This window comes from Lepidothrix coronata, unplaced genomic scaffold, assembly GCF_001604755.1.
Source record: "Lepidothrix coronata isolate B3197 unplaced genomic scaffold, Lepidothrix_coronata-1.0 Scaffold38, whole genome shotgun sequence".
Taxonomy (NCBI): domain Eukaryota; kingdom Metazoa; phylum Chordata; class Aves; order Passeriformes; family Pipridae; genus Lepidothrix; species Lepidothrix coronata.
The window spans coordinates 2,031,235-2,058,298 of NW_016690218.1; the positions used below are offsets into that span (position 1 = coordinate 2,031,235).

Sequence of the window (27,064 nt, forward strand, 5' to 3'; positions counted from 1 at the left end):
TCCAGGCTGGTACATAACCCGTCTGCCCTAACGATTTTCTGTCACAGCTGATGGTGGCTTTCAGCACTAGGATTTGAACATGCCCAGCAGGAGTGTCCACTGGCCTTCTGTGAAACAAACTACATGGCATGCTTGAGTCGAAAGCCCTGTGGGATGGAGCAGGGCTCTGCTGGAGCAGCTCTTATTTAACAGCTTCCATTTCGATTCATATTGTGAAATAATGCTAATCCATGCAAGTGTTATCAGTAAATTGTATTTCCCTGTGCTTGCAGAAGTAGAGAAATACATCAGAAGTGACTGCAGAACAAAACCAAACTGAAATCAGTCATCTGGATATGGTTTAAGACTCTTTGAAGCTCAACTGTGCACACTAAGGACAGTTGCTGGCAAAACAATACAGCTCTTCAAGTTCAACTTTGAGCAGTTTACCTTCCCTCTGATCTTTGTGGCAGACTCAGTACAGAATTGATTGGTTCTGAACTGATGCTACTCTTAGCTGGTACCAAAAAATCTCAGTTATTAAAAATTTAAAAGAAAAACACACAGGAATTATTCAAATTTTTAATGCAAATTTCTTTTAATTTCAAATTAACCAAATTTTTATTCTTCAGTAAGAGTATTTACAATGCCGTGCAAAACCACAGTGTGTCGAGCTTACCCTGGGCTATGATTTAAGTTATGAGTACAAACTCAGTGCAGAGGTAGCTTGGGCTATAATTACTCCTACCCCGCCCCTCCTTTTGGTCCGACCTACAGCCACCTGTGTGTTCCAGCTGCTCCCTGCATGGTGCTATCCCAGGAGCCTGGCACAGAGGAGCTGAGCTTCTTCACAGCCAGGAAGCTGCTTAACAGCCCAGGCTGGAAGAGAAAGGCAGCCAGCAGTAGGCAAGGGCCTCGTTTAAAGGTACTGTAGATCATTGATGCTGATTGCCTGATGCACTCATGCAAGTTAGGTCTTGCTAGGCTGCTCCCCATTCTTTATGTGAGGAACTTCATGCTTACAGCAACTCAAGTTTTACTGCTGCCATGAAAAAAAAAAAAAAGCCTTTCATAACAATTAAACTGTTGTTAGTTATGTTGTAAGGTCTATATTTTAATCTCAAAGCAAGAGTCAGGAATACTACAGAACACATTTTAGAAGACAGCCAAGTAATCTTCCTGCTGCTTTCTTAGCCTAGCTAAACAAAACCAAAAACAAACAAAAAAACCCCCACAAAACCAAAACCAACCAAAATCAGTAGGTCCCTATGGCAGTATCTCATGGAGATATACTCCATTTTTCTTGCTGTCCTCTCTCATGTCTGGTCAGTAATAAGATCTAATTACATGGATTACAGTAGACTTAGTAAGCCCTGTACATGTGCTAAGCTAAAAGTAATTACCCTGCTGTTTGTACGGGAAGTTATTCCCTTTTCTTTTTCCAAAGTTGCTCTTTCTCTACTTTCCCAACAAATTGCAGAATATCCTTAGCGAGAAGTTCAGGTTCCTCCAAAGCTGCGAAATGGCCCCCTCGAGGCATGAAGTGGAAGGAAACTATATTGGTGTATTTCTTCTGGGCCCAAGCCTGGGGTGTGTGCATGATTTCATTAGGGAAGGAGGCAATGCCAGTAGGTACTTGTACTGTGAGCCTGAGAGAGGAGAGAAAATAGTTTTAATCTTTCAAACACTTAAATCTGCAAGAAGTGAAAAGTCCCAAGAAAATGGTGTTTTTGAACAGCTGGGCACACTGTTGTTAGACAATTATAATTTGACTTCCAGATCCTAAAATTGGAGACAAGACTGTAATTCCTGAAGAAAAAAAATATTGGTTTTTTTGGCATACATTTACATTAAGGCAATTTTTCGAGGGCATGAGAGTTAAAAGCACAGAAATGGAGAAGAGAGCTCTAGGAGGTGGTGGGCAGCAAATTTCTTCATGCTGCACTCGTGCTCAAGAGATTTACAGTGAAGATTACAACTCAAACATGTTGAGCCTGGCAGGACAACCTGGAGGGTAGGCAGGGGAAGAATTACTTCAAAGTGCTGCAAAGTGGAAGGGAGGAGAAGAAAATAGAGAGTAAATCTAGACTAGGTCAGAAGAAATGCTTCTGAATGTGGACTTTACCCTGTAAAGTAGCTCTTGCTTTTAAGTGGCACAAATGCACTCTACAAAACATTCAGTGCATTAGGAAGTGTAAGAAAGCAAATGGATTTGAGGGAAAGAGTCTCTCAGAAAGGGAAACGATGTGTGCTTGTTATAAGAAGAGCCACATTTTCTAGGTTTAAATATCTCATACACATAAGCTGCACTGTCAGAAGTGACAGACTTTAAAATGTAGATACAAAAAGTGTTGGGCACATAACCCCTAGAAGCCTGAGATCAGAGTGCCTAATTTTACACAAGACTTTGAGAGACTGTCCTCTAGGCACATAGAAGCTCATATACATCATCTCATGGAGGCAGAACCAGAGCAAGATACCGCTCACAGTGTAGCCACTACAGCTCCAAGAACTGAGTCAGCTTCCTGAGAGCATCATTTCACAGCTAAATGAATCCCATAGCAGTAAGCTGTCGGTGCAAGTACCTCAGGGCAGGTTTAAGCCTTCACTAATACTCAAGCTGACACAAGTATATGCAACCAAGCTGCTGTCTTTAGTGTCTGTGGAGCAGGCACATCAGTCTTACTGACTTCTGACTTACCCCTTTTGTCAGTATGCTGAAGTTGCTTCCAAAGGCAGGACTTAAGACTTTTGCAGAAATAGGCAAAGTGTGTCCAGAAAAGTACTAAAACTACAAACTAAACAAAACTGACTGCATGACTCAGTCACAGGCTAATTTAGTAGCTGAAATAAAATCTGGAAGTACATGGATACACCATGAATGGGAGGTCCTCAAGCAGCACTTCCAGTCAGGTGTTCTTACTGATGGTTCAGGATTCCTACCTAATTACTGCATTTTCCAAGCACAACACAGTTCATCAACTACCAGGCCTGTCCTGCAGAGGAACATTGTGATACATTCAGAAACCTGCAGCATCTACAAGGCAACAGTCTGTCTGCAACCATAAAATTAAGATCAGGGCAAAATATTTAAAGAGAAAAAAAAACCCCACTTACTTTTCATGTTTCTGTGTGCCTATCCCCTTCTTCAAGTTTTCTTTGTAGAAACGCATTGAGGAGACTATACAGCCTGACACCCAGTAGATCATGATATTGGTGAGCAGATCATCCAGGTTAAACTTCCTGAATAGGTAAGCCCAGAGGTTGCTTAGTTAGAACTGAATATCAATTTGCATTACTTTAGTAGGAGCTTGACTTTGGTTTGGTTGCAAGAAAAAAAACATTACAGGTAAAAAAACAATTAACTTGGTTGAGAGTGGAGAGGTGAAGTGTACTATTCCCCCTCTGTCAGTGACCAATTAAGGATCTTAAAGGCTTTCAGACACAAACTGGGAAGTGACATTTTAACTCCTACACGGAAGGCAGACTCCAATGAGCACCTTATGCTCCAGCATAGCTGCCTATCCTGTCCATAGACTGGGAGGGTGGGAGCAGAACAGCACATGGAACAGCTTGTGCCATTTATTAATGGTAATGTGAAATGCTACCGTGAGCCTTCAACAGAGCCATCACACACCAACATGGGCTGTAAACAGTGCATGTTTCATATATAATTATTAGCTGTATGAAGTGCAAACATTCCATTCAAATGGGCCTTTTCATAACATGCCACTTCATTCCTGCCAGGTAGTTCTCAAATGGGATTTCATCTTGGATTTCTGCTGCACACTAAGAATGGTCCTGTATTAGCAAATGGTAGGTACATGAAGCAAAACCAATGAATCCAAAGCAAATTCATAGAGAGTTAATTATTAGTATTAAAATAAATCAAGAGTTTTGTTTCCCAGCATCTTAATGGAAGTTAAACTTTTGGATTTTTTATCCTAATGAGATTCTTCCCCCTAAGTCAGTTTTTAATATCCCGAAGTTGCAGGGTGTATTTCTTTTCTAGGAGATCAAAGTGGGAAGGGAATACATCAGCCTCCATGGCCTATTTGCTTCTCTGCATGCTGTAGTACAGCCCTGCACCATCTGTGGTCATCACAGGCTCCCTGTGAGGCAATCAGACAAACCTCTTTAGCTATGACTCGGGGCTGAGTCACCTCATCCAAAATGGCATAAGAGAAAAGGCTTACCTCTCTAGCCCTCCATCCTCTAAATTCTGGAATTCCATATCAGTCCAGGAAGAAAACTTCTCCAGGATATATGCAGCCAGTCCTACAGGAGAGTCATTCAAACCACAGCCTGAAAAGGAGGAGGAAAAATTAACTGAAATTGTGATATCCAGCTACTGAACTCAGACTATTATAGAAGCAGCCTGTTACAATACAGCAGATGTAACTTTACAAAGGTCTTCCAGCAGCTGTGTTCTTAAATAAATAAATAAAACAGTGCAATGAGTTGGAACCACTTAATCCTGAACTGATGTAACAGTACTGGATTTCTGCTGGCTTTTTATTTTTTCCTGTAAGCTAATAAGATTAAGCTCTATGTGCCAAGTAGGGTTTGCTTCCATTAATCTGGAAGTTGTCATATATTAAACAGTATTGTAGGGCCAAACCCCACATGCCTACACATGACCAGGAGGATTTGCAGCATTACCTAACAGCAAAAACATTTTAAGGATTATTAGAAAGTCATTAAGGAAGAGCAAGACTTGACTAAAAGTCCATCTTCTGAATTAGCAATAACCAGCTGCCTTCATGTAGAACAAGCATTAATATAGTTTCTATAGTTTGTTTTGCTTGGACAGGAAAAACACACCTGCACCTGGAACTCTGCTCACACAGTCTAGTGCTGTGAAATACAGGGACCATAAACTGTCCCAGTTGCTCAGTAAAACCTGAGAAAAAGCTGTTCCCAAGGAACAGCAATGTATTTGAAGTTCCATGCATGCAACCAAACCTTCCTGAAAGATGCCTAACACTGCAGCTGGCACAATGTCATCAGTAATTGCTATTTAAACATGACAGTGAAATTTCAGTTATCAAACAACCAATACTGATAACTGAAATAGCAAGCGTTTGAAAAAGTTCTATTTAGCACGTGTTCCAGATCTGCTGAACTAAAAAGCAACAGCCTGTGAGTAAAGAAGAGCACATCTGTTTACATATAGGAAAAACTGACATTGATCTTAACAGCACTTGGAATACAGGTGCTGCCTATTTCCCTCAGTTGAAAATGAAACCACTCTACATGCAGGTTTCCCAAAGAGCTCCTTCCAGGAACCTTACATCTCCTTTTTTAGAGTGTTTTCCTCCTTACAGGAACCTGCCACTGCAGACAACTCCTCTCTCCTTTGTCCTCAGAATTGCAGGAATGCTCCAGCCCCAAAGCATGAAGTGGCTGCTGGTTCCCAGTCTGCACAGTCTGCTCTGACAGACCACACACTACTGGTAGGGACAAGAATCAGCCAAAAAAGCACAGCAGAGGGAGCATGGCTGTCAGCTTCCCCCTCTTTCCTAAAGTACAAAAGACTAGCAAGTTTTAGAAATCAAAACTCAGTGGGAGCAAAATTATTTTAAATCCATAAAATTATCATTTTGCCTACACATTTTAAGAACATACCTGCCTCTGTGGGTAAGCTTATGGAAGACCATTAAGAAATATTTTCCTTAGCTATGTTTTTAATAAAATCCATGAGTGAATTGGTCCTGCACTAAACTAAAATGTAGTCAGTATTCTTGACTCAGTTGTCCAATTCAGTCATAAAAGATGTTTTTAAAATAGAAACACTTAATATCCAGATACTTAAAGTAGTTAAGCAATCTGAGTGACTAGCTCATCTAGGAAGAACATTCATAGCCACACTTTTTTTTTTTTCCTTGAAAGTCTGCAAGTGATTCAGAACAATGAGTGAAAATGAAATGTGATTTCACTTCTCAAGTATTACTTATCTCTCTAGTAAATAAGTTACACTGTGTGTTGAGACAGCTAAAAGCTTCTCATGGTTTACATCATTTGAATGTGATCCATTCTCTGAGAAGAAACTCTCTTTTGCTCTCAGCCTAGCTGCGTTTGAAATGGAATTACAGTCCCCAGTGGCAGCAGAAGTGGAAAAGTATTAAACAATCTATTTTATTTATGAAAACTAGAAATGAGGTCAGTGGCACTTAGAGCATGCTCAGTTTTGATGCTTCTGCATGCAGAAGTGAGTGTAATGCTATATACACATATGTAACCCTTTCTGACTTGGATAGAGAAAAGGAGCCCACCTTTTAAAACCTCCAACCTTCCCACTTCAAAGAAAAAAAAATATTTTCTGCGTATTTTAAATGGGACATTTTGTTTCTACATAAGTACAGCTAAAATGAACAGACTAAGTATTCTGAGCTTTATTAAAAGGTTGGGGTTTTGCTTGTTTGTTTTACCAACAGTATCCGGCTTTGTAGCCTGTATGTGAGCATAGCCAGACTCCGACAAGATCCTGTAGAGCCCCTTTTCCAAGAAGGGAAACATCCGTCTAATATCTTCCTCCTGGAAACCAAAGAGCCCTGGAAAGTAGCGGCCCAGCAGAACGGAGAGCAGGTGAGTGAATCCCATCTTCGAAACCGAGGCTAGATTTAAATGGAGACCTTTCATATGGCTAAAAGTAAAAACAGAAAAAGCCCCACAAATTAACAAAAATCAAAAGGGGTTTAAAGTTGTTACATTTAGAATCAGAGAATCATAGAATATCCCAAGTTGGAAGGGACCAACAAAGATCACTGAAGTCCAACTCCTGGCCTTGCACAGGACGACACCAAAAAAAAAAAAAAAATCACACCATGTGCCTGGCAGTGTTGTCCAAATGTTTCTTGAACTCTGGCAGGCTTGGTGCTGTGACCACTGACATTGAAAATATTATTAACAAAAATGCATGCCCTTAAATTCCAACCTGCTAATTACACCATGACCTCAGCTGTACTTTCCAGTGTGGCTTTTCACACAAAAATGACAAGTCAAAGGGACAGCAGTCAGTAATCAGCACACACTCCTGGGCATTAAGCCAGAAATCCTCCTTTTTTTTAACTTACAAGCACTTATCCCACTCCAGACATCAGCGGGGCCATTACAAAACTACTGCACAACAGTTTGAAAGAACAGGTATATAATATAAATTAAGGTATGTAATTTTGGATCACTGCTGAACACTGAACAGCAATGAAAGAAATTACGCAGTGCTCATGTGAGGACTTGGAGAGGAACTTTCAAGTGCACAAGAAATAACCACTCACAGAATAAAACAGCTTTGCAGTGCTCCACCAAAGGGGTACTCACTTGGGAGCTATTTGGGCCAGGTTGGTGCAGATGAGCCAGCCCCAGTCACCACCTTGGGCATAGAACTCATTGAATCCCAGTCTGAGCATCAATTCATAAAAAACAGAAGCAGCACTTACAGAATTAAAGTCTGCATTAAAAGAAAAGAACATTGTTGTATTAATTCCACCTACACTGCTCACCCTGCAGCATTTATTCTCCACATAAAGACAACATTCAAGTTCCTAAAAAGCTACAAGTCCGTTTCTCCTCACCTGTCCAACAGACTATATGGAAGCCTTTGCACACCATCTAGGCAAGGTCTAGAGAGCAAGCAGAAAGGACCAAGTGCAGCCTTTGTTGCAGACTAGTGTTCTTCTAATCCCACCACTTGCCCATGCACTCGCCCCACCAAGGGGTTGCCAGACTCCCTTTAAACTAAACTGTGGTCATACTGCAGCTGAGCCCCATCAGAGGCACAGAGCATTGCCCAGGGAGTGTGTTTCTATTTTGCCTACTGTGGGCACACTCTCCTCTTAATGACAGCTGGAAACTCTAAGTTTCCACTAGTAATGCAGTTCTCCACTTCATTAGACACTGACGACATGAATTGTAAACGGGGAAGTAGAGAAAAGCAAAACCAACCTTCCCCACATCATTCACCTGCACACATAGTTAAATACGAAACTCAGTATGACTTTAAATACTACCTTGCTTCAGTTTGATGCAGCTTGTGTTTGCATAACTGAAAGCACAAGCTGAATGAGCAGGCTGCAATCTGCCTTGTAGATAATATGAACTGATTTGTTTCAACTGATGCTTCTCACCTACCTGTATAACGCCGTTGAATATAATGCTGAATTCAAAACACCCAAAAGGAACAGTAATAAATTAAATTTACTCTGCTGGCTCACTCACAGACAATTCATGGACTCAATTACAATTCCTGAGTTGTCACTTCATAGCTTTTTATAGTTCTTTTAAACTTATCTATATGTTGCTCCAGAAACAACTCAGTGATGTCACCTAAAGTCACCCTCTTATCTCCCTCTTCCCACATGACACACAGGATCTCTGTTTCTACAGTGAGAAAACAAAAAGTGTGTAAGAGGAGTTACTGTGCTGCTAGCAGGGGCCATCTCACTGTGAGACCGGGTTTGTGGTAGCTCAGTTTCTTCTCATGCATCATACCTTTTTTGTAGGGTGCTTCTGAGAAACCATAACCAGGGATAGATGGGCAAATGACTTCAAAAACGTGTTCATCACTGAGGCCATGGCTTGCAGGATCCGTCAGGAGAGGGATAATTTTGTAAAACTCATAAAATGAGCCAGGCCAACCATGAACCATTAATAATGGCTTTGCAGACTGGCCTTCAGACAAACGAGGAGGCTTTACATGAATAAAATGGATATCAATGCCTGCAAAAATAAAATAATTAATTAGCATGCTCAAATTTACCACAACGCTGAAACTATTCACAGAACAGATTAAGAATAAAGCTTTTCTGAAGTCTTTTTTTTAGTGAGGATGCAAACACACTGCACTTCTCTGGATACATTTATCCAAGGACCTTAAAGTACTTTATGATGGGTAATTAAGCATCACAGCAGCCAAATGAGGTTGGTGTATTTCTGTTTTAAAATAAATTGCTTCACTGCTATGTCTTAATTTGCCAATCTACTAACGGTAACACAGTGACTCACACAGCTTAAAGGCAGAAGAGACAATTACATCATTTCATCCAAGTGCCCTTAAATTTTACCCAAATGTCCCTATATGGCATGGGATAGGCTCCAGTCAACCCCAGATTTTTCTTCCTGAAGGCATAAATTGCAACTTGAAGGCACCAAGAGATAGGGAATTCATCTCAACTAGCAGCTGTTTGTTTGGGGGTGTTAATCACTTTCCTCGTTTTGTGCATGCCTTACTTTACACTTGAACATGTCTGGCTTCTGTCTCCAGCCACTGATCCTAAATGTTACAGCAAAAGGAATTCTCTGTCTATGGAGGCCTCCTGTAATCAAGCCAGATAAACCAGTCATGCCAAATCAAGGACTTGACAAAATGCCTTCCTAAAAGAGAGTTAATTTTTGTAGTTCTTTTCTATCTTTTGTCCAAAGCTTTCAGTATCTCTAAGTGTGTAAACCATAACAGGAGACTGTGTTCTAGTAGCAGTCTCTTCCTGGTTAAGTAAAAAGGTAAGAATTGCAGTCCAGTTTCCTCTGTGATCCTTTCTCTATGTAAGCAGTAGGCTTCACACAGCATTGCACTATGTGCTTCAGGTGAATTGCTCTTCCCAAAGCCCCATTCAGGGCTTTGCTTTCCAAGAAACAGTAATTTGCTTGATGTATTTAAGCACGTTTTACTCACATCAACTCCAGTTCACAAGTGATCCCACCTTCTTTCACTGACTGAGATTTCCCCATCCTTGACAATTCTGTGAATCTCTGTATTCTCTGAAAAACTTTCAAGTGATGACAGAAGGTAGGAATCTGATATACAGCAAGTTTGACCTTGTCTTTTCATGTCTCCTCTCTGTAATCTTTCCTAACACTGAAATTGCTCTTCCCATTGCTATACATAGTGCAACGTCCTTAGCTGCTTCTCCCTTTCTTGTCTCAGATATTTTTTTTTCCTTTTTTAAGGGAAAACTTTTTTGGTTATATCTTTTTCAGCAGTAACCATGTTGTATACATTTAAATAAAAGCTTTATGATCTAACCACTATGTAATAACCACTTATTGTCCCAAATCCATTTTAAATATTATGGCAAACTGCACCACTTGAAATAACATACAAAATTATGGATGCAAAAGTGTACAACATACTCTTAAGCTTGAATTTTGCCATCAAGTGAGACAATTGCCTGCTGTGCTCTAGATCTACAGCTGCACTCCCAAATGACCCAAGCACAACCCTAAATCAAACATCTTAAAATGCCCAGTTTGACCAAGCTCCAGCACCAGCAGACCTTACCTGAACAACCTCTTCCAACACGTGTGTGTGCTCTGAATAAAAAGACAAACCATTCTGTCACACCTGGCAGCACATCAACCCCAAGGGAAAGGCATTCTGCATTCCTAGTCCACGAATCCTTGAAATGGTGCAGCAGAGCACATCTGTCCTGCCAAGCAGGGACAAACCTGAGTGGCCAGCACACCCAGCTGAGGAGGCTGCCAGGCTGAAGGCATCACTGTGACAGCGGCAGCTGGGGAACTACGCGGAGCATGAGGAGACATCTGTGGGTATTTTTGCATGACTGCATGCAAGTCAGGGAACATGTGTACGTCTTAAGATCCAGTTCTGTTTCCAAATGCCCGTGCTTGGCTCCTGTTAACACCAGCTGACAACCCACTCATGCATAGGGAATTCCATTTGTCATTCCTTGTCCTAAAGGCTTCAGTTACAATGAAGGAATTTCTTGCTGCTTCAGCAGTGATGCCAATGATCCATGCTAGGGTAGCCAGGGAGGGAAGGCCCATCCAACACAACCAGAGCATTCTCACCACCAAGATCCCTTGCAGATAAGATTAAGTATTACTGTTTACTTTTTAAGGGGAAAAGCTACACACCTTGAATCTTTGTTTTGAAATGTGGGTACTTGTTGAGGACTTCAACTTGTTTCTTCCAATTGAACTGGTTTTTCCAGTAGGAGACAACCTTCCTGAGATACACTGAGTTAATCCCATAATGGAAGCAACTGTTCTCCAGTGGCTCAGTGAACCGAGCCTGGTCAAGTCTCCTAAATAAGTCCTACAGGGAAAAAGAAAGAGACATTAAAACACTTGTGTCTGCTGTCTTGGGCTCTCCTGTGCACGGTTTCTAGTAATTCCCAAGAGAAATGAGAACAATGAAAATAACATCTCTAATTAGACACCTGTGCCTTTTGCTGATGCTCCATCAGCTGTTCCAATTCTTTTCCTCCTCCAGATGGCCTCCTTCCTCTTCCATTTACAGCTGTTCTTAACACTGTCTTTGTTCTGCAGGGCTGGATAACCTGTTTGCCAGGCTGATAACCACAGAGGGCAATATGCTCTGCTGACACTACTGCGGCTTCCCAGTTTAAGTCTTGTTGCCTTTCCAGGGTACTTTGTTCCCTAGGTTACCTGTGAGCCCAACGTCACAATCAAGGCAAGGATCTGGCCCAAACCTTTTGTTTTCCTTCCCAAATCAAGGGGTGGGATGTTTTCATTGGGAAACACTCTGAAGGATTTTGCATGGACACAAAGCTGGTGAAACTAGACTGAAATTAAACTTTCCCAGTCTGGAATAACTATGAAAGTGACCTTCCCCCTGCACTTCAAGGTTACACAGGATGCTGACAAAAATCAGTCCAAAATCACTCCGCAGGGAAGGACAGCCCAGAGCCCCTTCCTACTGTGAACAGAGCAGCTGAGGGTGGAAGGCAGGTCTGGAAATCTAATGCTGCTCAAACCTCCGTGGGGTTTAAACCTGAACAGCATTTTCCAATAGAGCAACAGAGACAGCTCCCACTCTGAGCAAGATGAGTTAAATGTAAGCACTGGCTCATGCCTCACTGAACAGGCAGTCTCAGCCCAGGCAAGATGTCAGAACGTGAACTCTCTGTTTTGAAATCCATGTACAGAAAGCATGGATTTCTAAATGGAGTTTTTAACGTGTCTTTACATACATGCTTTTTTTCTATGCTCAACACCTTTTAAAATGTTTTAGTAACGTGCACTAGCATAACTGTAACTCCTAGTTCATATTTAAAACCAGAGTTTTCTACCCATGGATTATGTTGCAAGAGCTGTCACAATACAGAATGGCATGTTTCAAAAGTATTTCTAAGTTAGAAATTATCTAGCTTAATGTCTGCAGCGTAAGGGGAAAACATAATGGAGATCAATGTCCATTGATACTACTATGAAGGGCAAGCAAAGTGTTAAAAAAACCAGGACTTTCTGAGAAATTAGGAAGCTATTATAAATGAATAATATGAGCAATCCCGTGAGTATTGTTTAAACCATGACTCCACACAGATCTGTGAAACTGTTCAATCCCTGGCTTAAACACACACAATCAAAATCTTTCTATCCAACAAATTCTGCAATGTATGTTTACTGTAATTACCACAGTAATTTAGTGTTGACCAAAGTAGACTATTAATTACAGAAGAATCAGCATCCAACACAGCTGCAAACATAAAGCAGTCAAGAAAATGAGGTATTCGTAATTGCTTTGGAAAGAAAGAAAGAAAGAAAAAGACATTGTTCTTATTCTCATCTACACAAACTGAGCAAAGTGCACAAACAGAAAAACAGAGTTGAGTAATCTGTAATATGATTTTTATGTTTATTAGGCTCTGCAGAGTAGGTTTATTTACCAGCAATCTTGCTACAGCCAGCTGAGAACAGAACTGTACAGCAGTGTATAAAATCTGCCTATCCATACCAATTTTCTGAAGTACTAGAAGTCCCTTCCCCCAAGACATGGACATCATTGCCTCATTCTCACAAGTGTAACTATTGGTTCAATTTAAAAATTACTTCCAAGCAAGTTCTGCATTTATTTGGCCATTTCTTATTTCTCCCTCCCCAGCCCAGAGATTTGCTTACACTCAGCTCTTCTTCTGTAGTTTCCACCTTAAATGGCCGAATAGTTGTATCTTCTTCAGTGTCAGGCTTTTGTCCCTTGCCCCACCATCCATCTTTGAAGGGCAATGTCTCTTCTTTCTTCTTGGAAAATAAGAAGTAGATAATGACTGTCCCCAGAACCAGGAATACTTCAAGCAGCATAATGCCTGCAAGAGAAGAACAGAACTGGGGTAAACCTAATCAGTTAATAAACACACACACACTTTGTAAAGACCATAGAAGGTTGTTCCCTTTTTAGACAAGATGCCATCTACATGAAGTTCTGTCACTCACAGTGTATCAACACTCCTGTAAAATTTCAGAAATAGAACGTTTTAGCCTACGCAACTCAAGTGGGGAAGAATTGTTTTAAATAAAACACATATAACAAAAACAGAACTCAAAGCAAGTCAAGAGATGGCGTCATAATTAAATAGTTCACTGATGAAACATGCCACATTGGCTTTCTCAGTGGTCCACAACTGCAGTTAAGCTTCAAGGGTAAAGGAGGTTTAATGCTTTCTCTTCCTCTGAAGCTCTATACCTTCCCACAAACTCAAATGCAGAGCATCTCTTCAGTAAGGCTTATATATCTACTGCTATAAATCTGTAGGGAAAGAAAAACAAGATATATATATATATATACAGAATAAAAAGTGAAGAGCGTGAAGGCAGCCACCTTGTACCTCCCAGTCACCCTGGGAGAGTGGGGCAGGGATATATTTGCATAACCCTTGAACACCAGTGCAAAGGGTAATAGGACCTTCCCTTTCTTTCTCCCTCTGAACTGTTTTAAAGAGAAAACCACATGCAGGCTCTCCTGGCTCTAGAATATGATCACTTCCCCAAGTGACAAAATTCTGTCAAAGTGAAGAAGAACTTGATTTCACAGCACATCTGCATAAGCCAGCTGCAGGGTTGTTGTGCTTCAGTCAAACAGAACACCTTAGTAAAAAAAAATAATCCTTTTTAAATATATTTGAACTGGTTTATGCTGCAAGTAGAAAAAAATATTCAGTCTTTAATAATTAATGTTTTCAAGCATGCCTTTAAGTATAAGAAATAAAGTGGTTTGGGGAACAGTACTGTCGTCGTTTTAATGCATAATTTTAAAGAATGTTGTGTTCCAAACATTCATTTGCTGGGGAATTGCTAAGACATGAAGTATTTCAAAACTTCTGTAGGGCAAGGATTTTTTATGACCCAGAATGTCTTCATTCTCTCTAGAGCCAGAAGGTTCTGTTGGTTTTACTGCTGCAGAGTAATTTGATGCTCTGAAATGGCTCAAAGAGTCATCAAGAATGCACCAAATTTACTCCTGGATCAAAACAGAAATTTTAACACAAGTTAATGGGGGTTCACAGGATTATAGCAGGAATGAAGCAGACCTGTGTGGTAAGTGCCTTTATGTGACAGGACACATTTTAGTCAACTTCTTGGCTTTAATTTTCTTATGACTGACAATAAATTAATAAATGGTAAAAATAAGCACCCACTAAAACATCTGTACAGAAGTCAGGAACTGTGCAGATAGGACAGCAAGCTACAGAAAAATCTATTGCTTATATATGCAAGTGCTTCACCCTTGAAAAGTGCCTGAATCCTCAGAGGCTGGAGCTATTGGAAATGATGGGCACTGAGAAAACTTAATGTTTACTTGTTTCACTGGTGCTTCCATAATTTCTGTTGCTTGTTTTTCTTCACCGTGTTCTCTGGAGCACAAGACAACACTCTTTTCCCACCTCTACCATACTCAGGCTGTAACTTACCCCAGAATTAAAAAGTTTATCCAATTTCAGCTTGCCTCAACACATAAACCAGTGTAGTCTAGGAACATCCTGAGCACAATTAAATTTTACTGCAAAGGACAACTGGAGGGGCTTCTAGAAACATCAAAGCAGTTCACATAGAAATGATACCTACTACAGTATTTAATGACATTTCTACTACTAAGTCTTCATAGAGAAAAACAGCAACTTCCCTGAAATCACAACAGAACTCAGGCCATGTCTAGACTACAAAGGTTCACAGCATAACTATGTAAACACCACACAGAAAAATTCAGACTCTTGGCCAGCTTCAAGACGTTTACAAAGCCCCACAACAAACAAAAGAGCTGCTGTCAGTGCCAGCCCTGTTGTTCAGGCAGAATGGTTGGGGTACCTAGAAAAACAGAGGATTCTTTCTCCTGGCTTATGCCAACACGGTGACAGAGGCACAGCACCTAATGCAGAACTGCCCAAGAACAGAACCTCAGCCCATCCTCTAGCAAGAAACTCTTATGTCCTAAGTCACCGGAGTCCCCAGAGCTACAAAAAACATTTCTGCTTCCCCCATCTGCTCTCAAGGATACTTGAGAAACCAGAATTTTTGCAGTAGAAGATATGGGAGGAATTGCATGCAAATATGTTTATTTTGCATTCACCCTGGACCTTGTGTGGAAAGAATTCACTGTGCGAACAGACACCCATTTTTGCAATTAATTCCAAACAGACTTGAGGATGAGCTTGTTTACAAACCAGCAACAAGTGCCAAAATCATCTTCAGGTCTCACAACAATTCTGTCTCCTATTGCAGAGAACTGGGACTGGTGACAAATTGATTTGCATGAGATGTCATTTTGACTCGAAGAAGCTGCCTCTGATATTGGTTGGATTATTTTCTGCTAACAGAGAGACCCTCTATATCCAACCTCGCTTCCCTTGAAAGCGCCTGTAAAATTCCTGATTACAACAAGCACAGGGGCCTAGAGCTCCAACTACGCTACATTTTTTTCTGAGTGCACAGGAAGAAAAGGGCAAAGTGCGTCAGCAGTATTTTGACTTGCACCAGTTCACAGCACACTCAAAGGGATTGTTTTGCTGGTGATGAGTTGCTGGAACGCAGCATGTTCCTACCAACAGCTCCAGCCTGTGCCGAGAGGAGACCACTTAGAGCAAATGCACTCGGTGATTTCCCAAGTCTGCTATTCAAGCTGGTTCTCTAAAACTCTTGTGTGTTATTTGAACGGCATAAAGCAGCCTCAGTCGTGATGCATCTGCACCAGAATTTCCTCCGCTAATCATTACTGAGATCTGTTGTGAAATGGAAGTTATTAGCTCCTTACACTTGTTCCAAGGTGCAGCAACACAGTAGCAACCACAAATGTGGAAGGACAAACAGGTACAACAACACTTTTCTATATTCACAGTTTTCAGAGATGTCAACAACAAAGTGCTGGTGTTTTTATTTTCTGAAGTCTCTTCATGCAACCACACTGGCATGTTGCCTTTATAGCTGAGTACTTCAAAGGGAGTTCATGTTTTGGTTTGGCTTTTTCCTCTTTTTATGCAACAAAGGCAAAACCTTAGAACAAAATATTTCCATTTATTCCATGGTCAAGTACTTAGGCTCTGAGACTTTGCTGTACCCCAGGGTGGATATTGTTTATAGACAGCCCTTAAATACCTTAGACAGTACTTTTATCCTAAAGAGTTCAAGGAAGAATGCTTTTGGTTTGCTGCTTTAAAAACATGTTTTAAAAGAAAAATGTTGAAATGCGATGGGTTCAGTAAATAGCCTAAAAACTAGCTCCTCTTGAAGGCCAAGTGCATCTCAAGAAATGCGTTTGCAAGAAAACCCCTAAACTTTCTTAAAGATACTGCTCCCTCTTGAAAACACTCTTGGTTTTCAGCACTTTTTTGCATTTTGATTTGCACTGTCCTCTGTTCGTGCATTAACAGCAGAGCTAAGAGCTCCACAGAACAGAGCAATTATTATTTACATCAAAGCTACGTCCTGTCTCACACCTTGCCTTCATCAGTACCCAGTAGCAGATGCCCCAGAGAACACTGCTATTTATCTTTAGAGATGTCACCTCTGAAATAGCTTAAAGGTAAAATCTGCATCTCATCCTACTAGTAACCATCCATCTTTGCCTTGCAGCATTAGAATACATCTGAAACGTGTTACTGGAGAAATAAGCAACTGTGCAGACTTTCAACCTAACACTGGAAACTCATTTTGCAACCCAGCTACCACGGCCTGAATGATGCACAATACCCACAACTCCAAGTGGTGCTATCAAACCCTGTGAGTGGAGTGTGGGTGAAGCAAAAGACGTGAGAGACCGTGCTGCGTTCAGACACATGCCAGAGGTAATCACGGCTTGAGGTTAGTAACATTTTCTCTCCAGGGTTGGTTTACTAGCAGACTGCAAGGTAGCTCAGAGCACTTGGCATGCTCTGATGCTGTCAGACACAAGGTTTATTGATTAATAATTACTCTGCAGGAGAAATAACAGCTCAATTTAGAAGTGATGTTTCTGTTTATTTTTGTTCTGTTACATAAAGTCCCCCATTAGGTTTTACCGAAAAGGCAACCCTTTGCTGCAGCATCTTTGTTTACCCATTGCTTTGCCTGAAGAGCAGCAGTTGCAGGTTACTCTTCCCAAGAGACCTGAAGGAAAAACAACCCACTGAAGGACTTCAAAAGTCCATGGCACCTGTAACAGGGCCCCTTAGCACTGACAGCTTGAAAGGGACTAACACATGGCACAGGCCCCGAAGCTTCACCCTCAGTCTACCTGCTACCATCTCCAGGCATCACGTTTTTGTCATTACGTAGCACCAGGAACAGAGAGAAAATCATCAAGTCAAGGCACTTGTATAAGAAAAGCTTACTATTTCTGTAGTTTATGGAGCATTATGACAAGCTTCAAAATAGCTTAGCAACACAGAAATTGCTTTGCATACAACTGATAACATCTCCCAGGTGAGCATAAAATGATACATTAACACTGTAGGAAAGGAGGAGAGGTAGGCATCAGATGAAATAAAGCATCCTACGCTGGGAAGTGAATCAAAGACAGGAAGTACAAATCCAACAGAGTTGCTGCCTCGTCTCGATAAGAAATTTAGCATTTACATTTTTTATTGCCATAGGGAGGTGGCACACAATGCTATCTCCAAAACAGCAGGAAGAGATGATATCATTCTATTTTACAGTCTTTTTCGAGACCGTTCACAATCAGAAATTAGCCAGTACAGCAGCAACCTAATTAGAAGGCTACAAGCAAGGAATGAGGTCACCTTCCCAAAGCAGGGGAAACCACAGTCTCTCAGGCCTCTCCCAGGAGCAGGGTATGCTGCTCCCAGGACAGGGTCAGGGGTACAGTTCCATCACTGCTGAGGAACACCCCACACCTGTGGCACTGAGGCACTGCTCTCTGCCAGCTCTTCACTGCTTTGTCCCTTGGACAACAGGAACAATCAACAGGGTCAGTTTAGGGTCCGGAGGTTCCCATATGCATCACCCAGAAGTTTTATTTAGGGCAGTTAGTCCCTGAGGCACGTCATTCCAGGGGAGTAGTTGAGCACCTCAGACAACATATTCCTATGATCCTGTGACAATTGTTAACTCTCCAGTACTACACTGAAAGCTGACAGGCACCAAGACCCAGCTAAGCATGAAAGAAAAGTAGTATGGGACTAAGTTCACTGTTATCCACTTTGCCTCACCCAGAGTCAGCATATTTATGTAACCACTGGCCAGTCAAAGCTCATATCACAATCATAATTTAAAATACTGCATGCCACATTTTTAAAAGGAAAAAACTCAGTTTACAAGAACACTTATTTTAGCAACATTACTTGCTCTTTCAAAGCCATGCCCAACACATTCTTCCATGCTGTTTAAAAACATGTCTTGTTTATCTCAATTTTCCTTATTTCGCTTCTATTATGCTTCAACAAACCCACTTCCTTCCAAGAGTATAAAAAAAGCCTCTGGGTTACAGAAAAGCAAACTGGCAGAATCCAACTTGGGATCTGTGTGATGCCTGTTATTGTGACCTAATGACTGTGCATGATTCAGAGGAAAGGAGATCTACTCTCCATCCGCAATAATTTCTGTTTAAGACAGAAAGGCAACAACAGGATTCTTAAATCACCACTGTTCAGTCACGATAATTCATGTGAATACCCTGAACATGTAGTCAGGGTGAAACAACTGTTTAAACTACCATAATGATGCACTAAGGTTAGATCATGCAAAGATTTTATCCTATTTATCATATTCAGGGTTTACTCTATTCCATGTCCCTCAAATTCCAACAAGAAGAGGTTTTTAGCATCCATGCAAAGAAGCCACAGAAGCCTGGCATACAACTGGAGGGTGGACACAGCTGAAAGCCAGGTCTCCAAGACAGAGTGCTCTCTCAAATTACATGTTACAGTTAAAAAAGGGAAGGATATCATGCCAGTAAGAAGTTTTTAAAACAGTTCTTAGCCAGTATCCAGCCAACTAAATTACACAGTCCAGCAAAACAGAGCCCAAAACACATCTTGAGCTTTACTTCAATGTTTCATACCTAATGTCTTAAAAGAAATGATGAATAACACATTGTTCTGTTTTGCTTTCCACTAGAGTTTCTAGCAATACTGAGGTTAACCTCCTCATCCTATGCCAGTATCTGCATTTTACAGTGAGGGTAGGGAAAAAAAAAAATCACAGATGAACCAAAAGAACTAAGATCTTACAGATAAGGAAATGAGATCGAGGTAATTGTTCTTCAGGCCTTAAGGTAAATAAGGGCTCTATTTTTAGCTTCACCAAATCGTCCAGTACTGAAGAGTAAAAGGTTACCTTCCTTCCCTGCCATGGTATTATTGCTAATGTTTTGCCCAGTCTGATCTCTAGATAAGATTCAGTTTCATCCCACACCGCTGTGTCCTCCTGTTTCCTGTAGGATTTTCCATTAGTCTAAGTATCTTAAGATTCTTCCATGAAATTAGAGAGTGAAAGATCTTCTTTTACTGGCAGATCTACAAGCTTTTTGAATTAGAACTGTTAGAAAACTGTGTTACTAAAACCTTTAATTATTAAAACATGCAGAATTGACGTATATGTGGTGCTTTGGGGGGGGGGAAGAGTGCAAGTAGTTTGAAGTACATAACAAGAAAGTACATGACAATCTTTCAGTTAAAAGAAGGTGTGGAGATGGAAACGATGAATATAAAGACTGTCAGAGGAATTTTCTGGCAATAGGCAAAACAGATGAGGTGAGCACTGCGAATTTAAATGAGGATCATGACTCCAGGTAGAAAGAGCAGCATGAATGAAAACGTGCTCCTTCGAGACTCCCTCTGACATTTATGATGTCAAACTCTACCCTTCTTCTATGATACCAGACTCCCTCCTTCCTCTGTGATGCCAGACTTTCCCTTACCTCTATCACACCAGTCTCCCACTTACCTTTATGATGAGATTCCCCCCAGGACTCCTTCCACAGTGATGCCAGATTCCCTCCTTCATGCTGCCAGACACCCTGTTACCTCTGTGATGCCAAATTACCTCCACCCTCATTGAAGTCAAACTCCATCATTCCTGTGTGATGCTAAATGACCTCCATCCTCTAAGATATCAGACTCCCTCCTCCCTCTATGATGCCAGACTCCTTCTCATTACTCTACGATTTCAGACTTCCTACTATTTCTATGATACCGGACTCTCCTGATCCTCTATGATCCAGACATCCCATTACCTCTATGATGATAGACTCCTTCCTTCCTTCCTTAATGATGCCAGACTCTTCTATTCCTCTTGGATACCAGATCCTCTCCTTCCTTCTTGATGCCACAATCTCTCTTACCTCTATGATGAGACTCCTTCCTCCCTCTATTTTCCCCCCATTTCCTTCTTTTTCTACAATGCCAGACTCTCTTTCCCCTATGACACCAGACTCCCTTGTACATCTATGATGACACACTCTTACCTTACTTCATAATGCCAGGATCCCATTTCCTTCACGATTCCAGAATACCTCTTATCTGTACGATGCCAGACTCCCTTCATTCTCTGTCATGTCAGACTCCTTCCTTCCTTCCTTTCCTCCTTCCCCAGTGATGCCAGACTCTCACTCCTTCCTCTTGGGTGCCAGACTCTCCTTCCTTCAGGATGCCACAATCCCTCTTAAATGAGACTCCTTCCTTGCTCTATTTTTCCAGATTTCCTAATTTTTCTATGATGCCAGACTCTTTCATAGAATCATAGAATCAAACCGGTTGGAAAAGACCTCCGAGATCATCAAGTCCAATCCTTGATCCAACACTGCCGTGGTTACTAGACCACGGCACTAAGTAACACATCCAGTCTCATCTTAAAAACCTCCAGGGATGGTGATGCCACATCCTCTGTGATGCCTCACTCCCTCTTACCTCTGTGATGAGATTCCCTCCTTCCTCTATGATGCCAGAATCTCTCTTTCCTTCATGATTCCAGAAACCCCTTGTCTGTGTGATGGCTGGCTCCCTACATCCTCTCTGATGCCAGACTCCCTCCTGTGTGTATTATGATAAATAATCCTTCCCTCCTTCCTCAGTGATGCCAGACTCTCTTCTTCATGATGCCACAATGCCTCTTATCTCTATGATGAGACTCCCTCTCACCTCTATGATCCCACACTTCTCCCTTCCTGTTTGATGCCACTCCCTCCTTCCTCTTTGACACAAGACTCCCTCCTGCCTCTATGATGCCAGACTCTCTCTTACCTGTACTATGACCAACTTCTCCCTTCTTTAGATGATGCCAGACTATCTTCTTCCTTTCTGATCCCAGACTCATTTCCTTCCTTCATGATGCCACAATCCCTCTTACTTCTGTAATTCCAGCCTCCCTCCTTCCTCTACAATTCCAGACTCCCTCCTTCCTCTATGATGCCAGACAACCTATTATCTCTATGATGATAGCCTCCTTCCTTCCTCAGTGATACCAGACTCTCTTCTTCCTCTTGCATGCTAGATTCTCTCCTTCCTTCATGATGCCACAATCCCTCTTACCTTTCTAAGTCTCCTTTCCACTATGATTCCAGACTCCCTCTTACCTCTATGCCATGCTCCCTCTTGTCCTCTTTGATGTCAGACTCCCTCTTACCTGTATTATGATAGACTCCTTCCTTCCTTTCCTCAATCATGCCAGACTCTCTCCTTCCCTCATGATGCCAGACTCCATCCTACCTCTGTGATGAGACTCCCTCCTTCCTCCATTTTTCCAGATTTCCTCCTTTTTCTATGATGCTAGACTCCCTCTTTCCTCTATTATTACGGATTCCTTCCTTTCTTGCTTCCTTCCTCAATCCAGACTCACTCCTTTCTTTATGATGCCAGATTCCCTCTTACCTCTGTGATGCCACAATCTCTACTTCCTCTGTGATGAAAGACTCTCTTCTTCCTCTTGGATGCCAGAGTCTCTTCTTCCTTCATGATGCCATAATCATTCTTACCTCTATGATGAGACTCCTTCCTTCCTCTATTATTTCTGATTTCCTCTTTTTCTAGAATGTCAGACTCCCTGGCCACAAAATTGGAATATTCCAACTATAATATAAGAAATGTACATAAGAATATGTAAGATAATCAATTCATTTTGCCCAGAGGTATAAGTGTAAAAAGAAAAAAAATTATTAATTGTGTCTATGGAAACAGGAAGAGATCAAAATTTGTTATCTCTCTATGAAGACTTCATTCTCAATGAGAAAAGGAACTCTGAATGATGACAGAGGAGGGGAACAGATGGTAGTCATCATTTTCTGTCAAATAACTGCAACACCAAAAGGATGTGCCAGAGTAAACATGTAACAAGAAAAAAACTAAATACTTAAGCTCTCTCTGAATATACTGGCTTCATCTAGAACAGTGCACTACCTGTACCCACCAGATTAGAGCAATTAACACTCTTGATGAAGCAATCAAGAGTACTAGGTCCTTCAACAGAGCTTTGGTTTTGATTCATAACGCATCACCGTTTAACCTGAGAAAGAGCTGTCCTCTATCAGAGAGCAAAACATACACAGGCTACAGACACAGAAAAAACTGGAAGAGCAATAATTACGTGTCTTCACTACAGAATTCACAAGATTAAAAAGTTTTACTGCTGGGTGCAATAAATATGAGAAGAATTGCTTGAGATAAAAAACAAAAAAAAAAGTTTGCTGAGCATTTACTTGTGTTGTGGGTTACACCTAATAATCTCCAACAGAGATGTTCCAAAAAAAAGTTGGAGGAATGTTCAAGAACAGCTCACTTTTCAGAGAAGAAATCTAGAAAACAGCTCCTCTTTTTTAACCCAGCAGGATCCCTTCATAAACATTTATGATCCCTTCATAAACATTCTGGCAAATACACTATCGAAAGAAGCACCTTAAAAAAGCATGGCTACCACAATTCCCACAGAAATATTCCCAGCCCTGCCAGTCAGAAAGCATTCAATCAATAACAATACGCTTAAATATATACATAAAAGCTGATAATGCTGCTTTAGAAAAACAACCATAAACCCCAGGGTATATTCAAATCACTGTCAGCCATCCTGCTATGTCTAGCATGACTAAGATATTAAAGCAAATGTCATTTTAGAGGTAGATTTTTTTGTGCTTTACTGTTTATGTAAATACCCATTTACACACACAATGATGCTTTTAATTAAAAATAATGTGTTCAGAGGAAGAATCCAGGACTTTTCCAGTAGTAGTATTCAGAAGGGAAAAAAGTATTTTCAACATTAATTACAAGCAGACCAAAGCTCTTCAGAGAGAAGCAAGATGCTCTACTTTCCAAGTGACTTTTCTTTAGGGACTCACACAGTAATTAGAGAAGTATTTGCCACATTTGGAACTTGTACTTTAAAGAAGACTGCCCTGGTTCTGGGATTGTGCATTGCACGAAGAAAATACTCTTGCAAGTCCAATGAAGTAGTGCACACTCTGCCACAAAGGTAAGGCTTTACCTCTGCTCATATGGCCACAAAATTTGACTACTCCAACTAAAATACATGAAATGTGCATAGGAATATGTGAGAAAATCAATTCATTTTGCCTAGAGCTATAAGCTGTACTTCACCTACTACCCCCATCCCTGCTTTATTACTGACAAATTACTTGACAAACTATTACTGAAGCAACAAGAATTTCTGGGAATATTACCATTCCAGAATTATTACCCCAAACCTTTTATTTACCTGTTGTAATTACTCAGAACAAATTGGCCATGTATATTCTACTAAGGAGCCTGAGCTTCTTTCACAGTGCTTACCAGATTAAAACATTGACATTTTATGCCTAAAAATACTAGGTAAGTCTGAAGGTTTTGCTGAAACCCAAATAAACAAACAGGCTGAAAGCACTGTATTGCCCTACAGAATGACCAAATATATAAAGTACAGTAGACCAACAGGGGAGGGGGAAAAAAGGCCTTTTAAAGCACCCAGTAATCAAAAATCTATTTTGGACAATTCATACAGACAAATTGCATGTGGATTTTGGCTGCACTGGTTATTACCAACTATGCTCTATTTCAAATTATTTACTTCAACACCATGATTACACATATGAAAAAAATAACAAACTCTGGAAGAAATAACAAAGAAGCAGAGTTTAAGCAAGTCACATGCACATTATTATATATGAAATCAGACTGGAAAAGATGTAGAACAAAGAGCCACGAACTTGACACTGTGCCAGGACCTTCCCCACAAGGACTTCAGCCCTGACAAAGATCTAATCCTTGTCCTTGGACAACTTCAACTGTGGATTGATTTTCAAAGCTGCTTAATTGCTTTTGGGGCCTATCTTCCATCGATTTTCAGTAACCATTAGCAATTTGTGCACTCAAGTCTCAGTTTTAGCTTACTTCAGACAGGAGTAATATCCGCTTCAGGGGAGAGGCATGGCTTCTCCAAGGAGTGATGCCAATCAAAATATTAACCCTGCACTTGTCGCTCTGTAAGTAAACTTGAGACACTGGCCTCTAAAACTGATCCTATCTTGTAGATTCACCTACAATAACTAGGCAAGTTGTCTTATTTTTGATAAAGCTATGCTATGAAGAGAAGAGAGAAGAGAGAGCACCTTAATTCAACAGAGTCGGAAACTTAAGCAATGTACTTGATTATGGTATGTTATAACTGCTGGGCAGTCAAAATCCCAACTGAATTGTGACAAACTGAGCCAAACTTGAGGGGAGTACATCATTTGCTTAGTCTTTGCAGATTGCTCAGTTATGCAACAAAATATGCTCATTAAACTTAAAAGGTTTTCTTCTCATCCCTAAAAGCCTTGCTCAGCAAAGGGAACTATGTATACAGTACTCAATCAAACAATTTTCAGGTTTGGCAAATTACCCATAAACTAACTAAATAAATAAAAGTTCAATTTCATATCCCCATTTTGAGATGAGCAACAAAACCAAACCAAAACCACTCATTTGCCAATAGTTTAAGCAACTTACTCTAACTAAACTGGGAAACCAGGCCGCATTCCCAAGGAATGTTAAATAAAATCGTTGCTGCCGTAAGCAGTGTCAGCATTAAGGCCAGCTTATCAGGAACCTTTACCTGGACAAGCATCCCTGGCTGCAGCAAACCCTCAGGAATGTCACATTTACGCTCCCCACAGAAACGCAGATTAGGGCTTTCCTGTTCCCAAACCAACCTAAGTATCCCCACCCGGGGTTATCCAGACTTCAGTAATTCGCACTGTTAATGCGCGGATACCTCCGGCTTCGCTTTCCAAAACACTGGCATTTTCGGCATGCAGGCGCAGCGCCCGCTCTCCCACAGTTCGGAGCCCGCAGGCTTCGGCACGCGGAATCGCTTGGAAAAGTAATTCCGCTTACTGGATGGGAAGTTTTCGGCTCTTCCGCCTGCCGGGGCACCGTTCGCCTCCCGTTTGGGAACTTCACAAATCCCGCAGCAGCGCGGGGACCCCCCCGCTCCCAGCCCAGGGATATAGCGGGACCCGCCCCGGGGGGGACACCGGGACCCGCCCGCTCTCACCTGCCGCGGTCGGGACCGCACTTCCCACTCCTCCCCTCGCCTCCCTTCGCTGCCGCCGGGGCCGCCCCCGGCACGCCGGGAGAGGGGCACGGCCCTGCCCGGGCCCGCCGGGAGATGTAGTCCTGCCGCGGGGGCGGGAGCTCCGGGACGACCGGGGCGCTGACAGGGATTCTTCCCGGCCTCCGCCGCCGCAGCTGTGCCCGGACGAGCCCAGGGATGCGATGGCTTTGTCCCCTTTGTCCACCGCGCTGGTGGATCCCTGGAGCGCTCAGGCAGTTGGGAGCTCAGCCTGGGCTCCGGAGCACAGGGCTCACGGCGGGTTAGAGAGCCCAGCCCAGCAAACACTGACCTGCCATTGCAATGCCAGAGTTGGGGCACGGCCGGGCAGCCATCAACTGGTGCCACCTGTGAGCTTCCTAAATGGCCTCCCAGCCAATCTCACCCGCGCTCGGTGCGCCGGAGTAGAGCCGACTGAGATTGTAGTAGGGCTGACTGAGAGAATCACGTTTTAGACTGCTGCACCTCCCCAGCTCCTGTGCTGTGCAGCATGACTACGTGCCCAACAGAAAACACACCCAGGATGCATCTGTCAGGGGTGGTTTTTTCTGAACCTGTACCGTTCAAGGCCTGTCTTCCAAACTTGGTCAGAGAGATCTCAGCAAGCCTCAGAAGGTCAAGCTGTAGCAACTAAGCCCATCAGTAAAAAAACATAACAAGAAAATGTTAAATTCTTGATCGACTCTTCAAGGTTCTTCCATTCAATCTCAGTTTTCATCTGTCATTTCACTCCTAAGTTCCAATCTTCCTCTTTTCATCACATCCATGCCATCTCAGTTCTCTTGTTTGTATTGTGGAAGGCTCAACAGATGGACTTGTGATCACAGATAATGATTCCTTTCACATCTTTTTCAACCTCTTGTATCCAATCACCCCAGTCTGCTCAAGCAGTCCTTTGCCCAGAGTATTGGGTGTAGTTCTCGTGATCTTTTGCTGTGAGCAGCAATAGTAGCTAAATTTAAAAAGTAATCTGCTTTATAGCAGCATGTGCCTAAACTGTTCTGCAAGTAAGGTTTGTCCTTTTTTGTTGTTTTCTTCTTCCACACCAAATGTGCTGCTGAGTTCTGCCCCTTCTGGGGCATCTATCTTCACAAGCAGCTCCATAGTACTTTTCTTGAGACACCAAAAGCGTTAGTAGTAATCCTTCTTTCTTCTGTAGGACTACAGGGATTTCGCAAACATACAAATAAGACTATGTTGAATTTCACAGTAAACGTAACTTTTATAGGATGACTGATAAAAATGCAATTGGATTATGTGCCACTGTCATAACACTTTATTACAGCTACCGTATAGATAATTGTCATGGTTTAAACTCCAGCTG

The 27,064-nt window shown here is 41.7% G+C and overlaps 1 protein-coding gene across 3 annotated transcripts; it reads right to left on the reverse strand.

Annotated features, from left to right (window-relative positions):
* Positions 1–558: 558 nt before the first annotated feature.
* EPHX1 (epoxide hydrolase 1) lies at positions 559–25,781 on the reverse strand. Of its 3 annotated transcripts, none has more exons than XM_017812913.1 (9): positions 25,684–25,781; positions 12,859–13,043; positions 10,852–11,032; positions 8,470–8,697; positions 7,300–7,429; positions 6,411–6,625; positions 4,176–4,284; positions 3,097–3,222; positions 559–1,628 (listed from the first exon to the last, which is right to left on the reverse strand). In XM_017812913.1, exons 2-9 carry the CDS (start codon positions 13,036–13,038, stop codon positions 1,403–1,405), a joined length of 1,395 nt encoding a protein of 464 aa, XP_017668402.1. In that variant the 5' UTR covers positions 13,039–13,043; positions 25,684–25,781; the 3' UTR covers positions 559–1,402. The 3 variants fall into 3 exon arrangements, with proteins under 3 accessions (XP_017668402.1, XP_017668403.1, XP_017668404.1); XM_017812914.1 differs by lacking the exon at positions 25,684–25,781 and adding an exon at positions 13,556–13,608; XM_017812915.1 differs by lacking the exon at positions 25,684–25,781 and adding an exon at positions 13,523–13,565.
* Between the last annotated feature and the right edge of the window lie 1,283 nt (positions 25,782–27,064).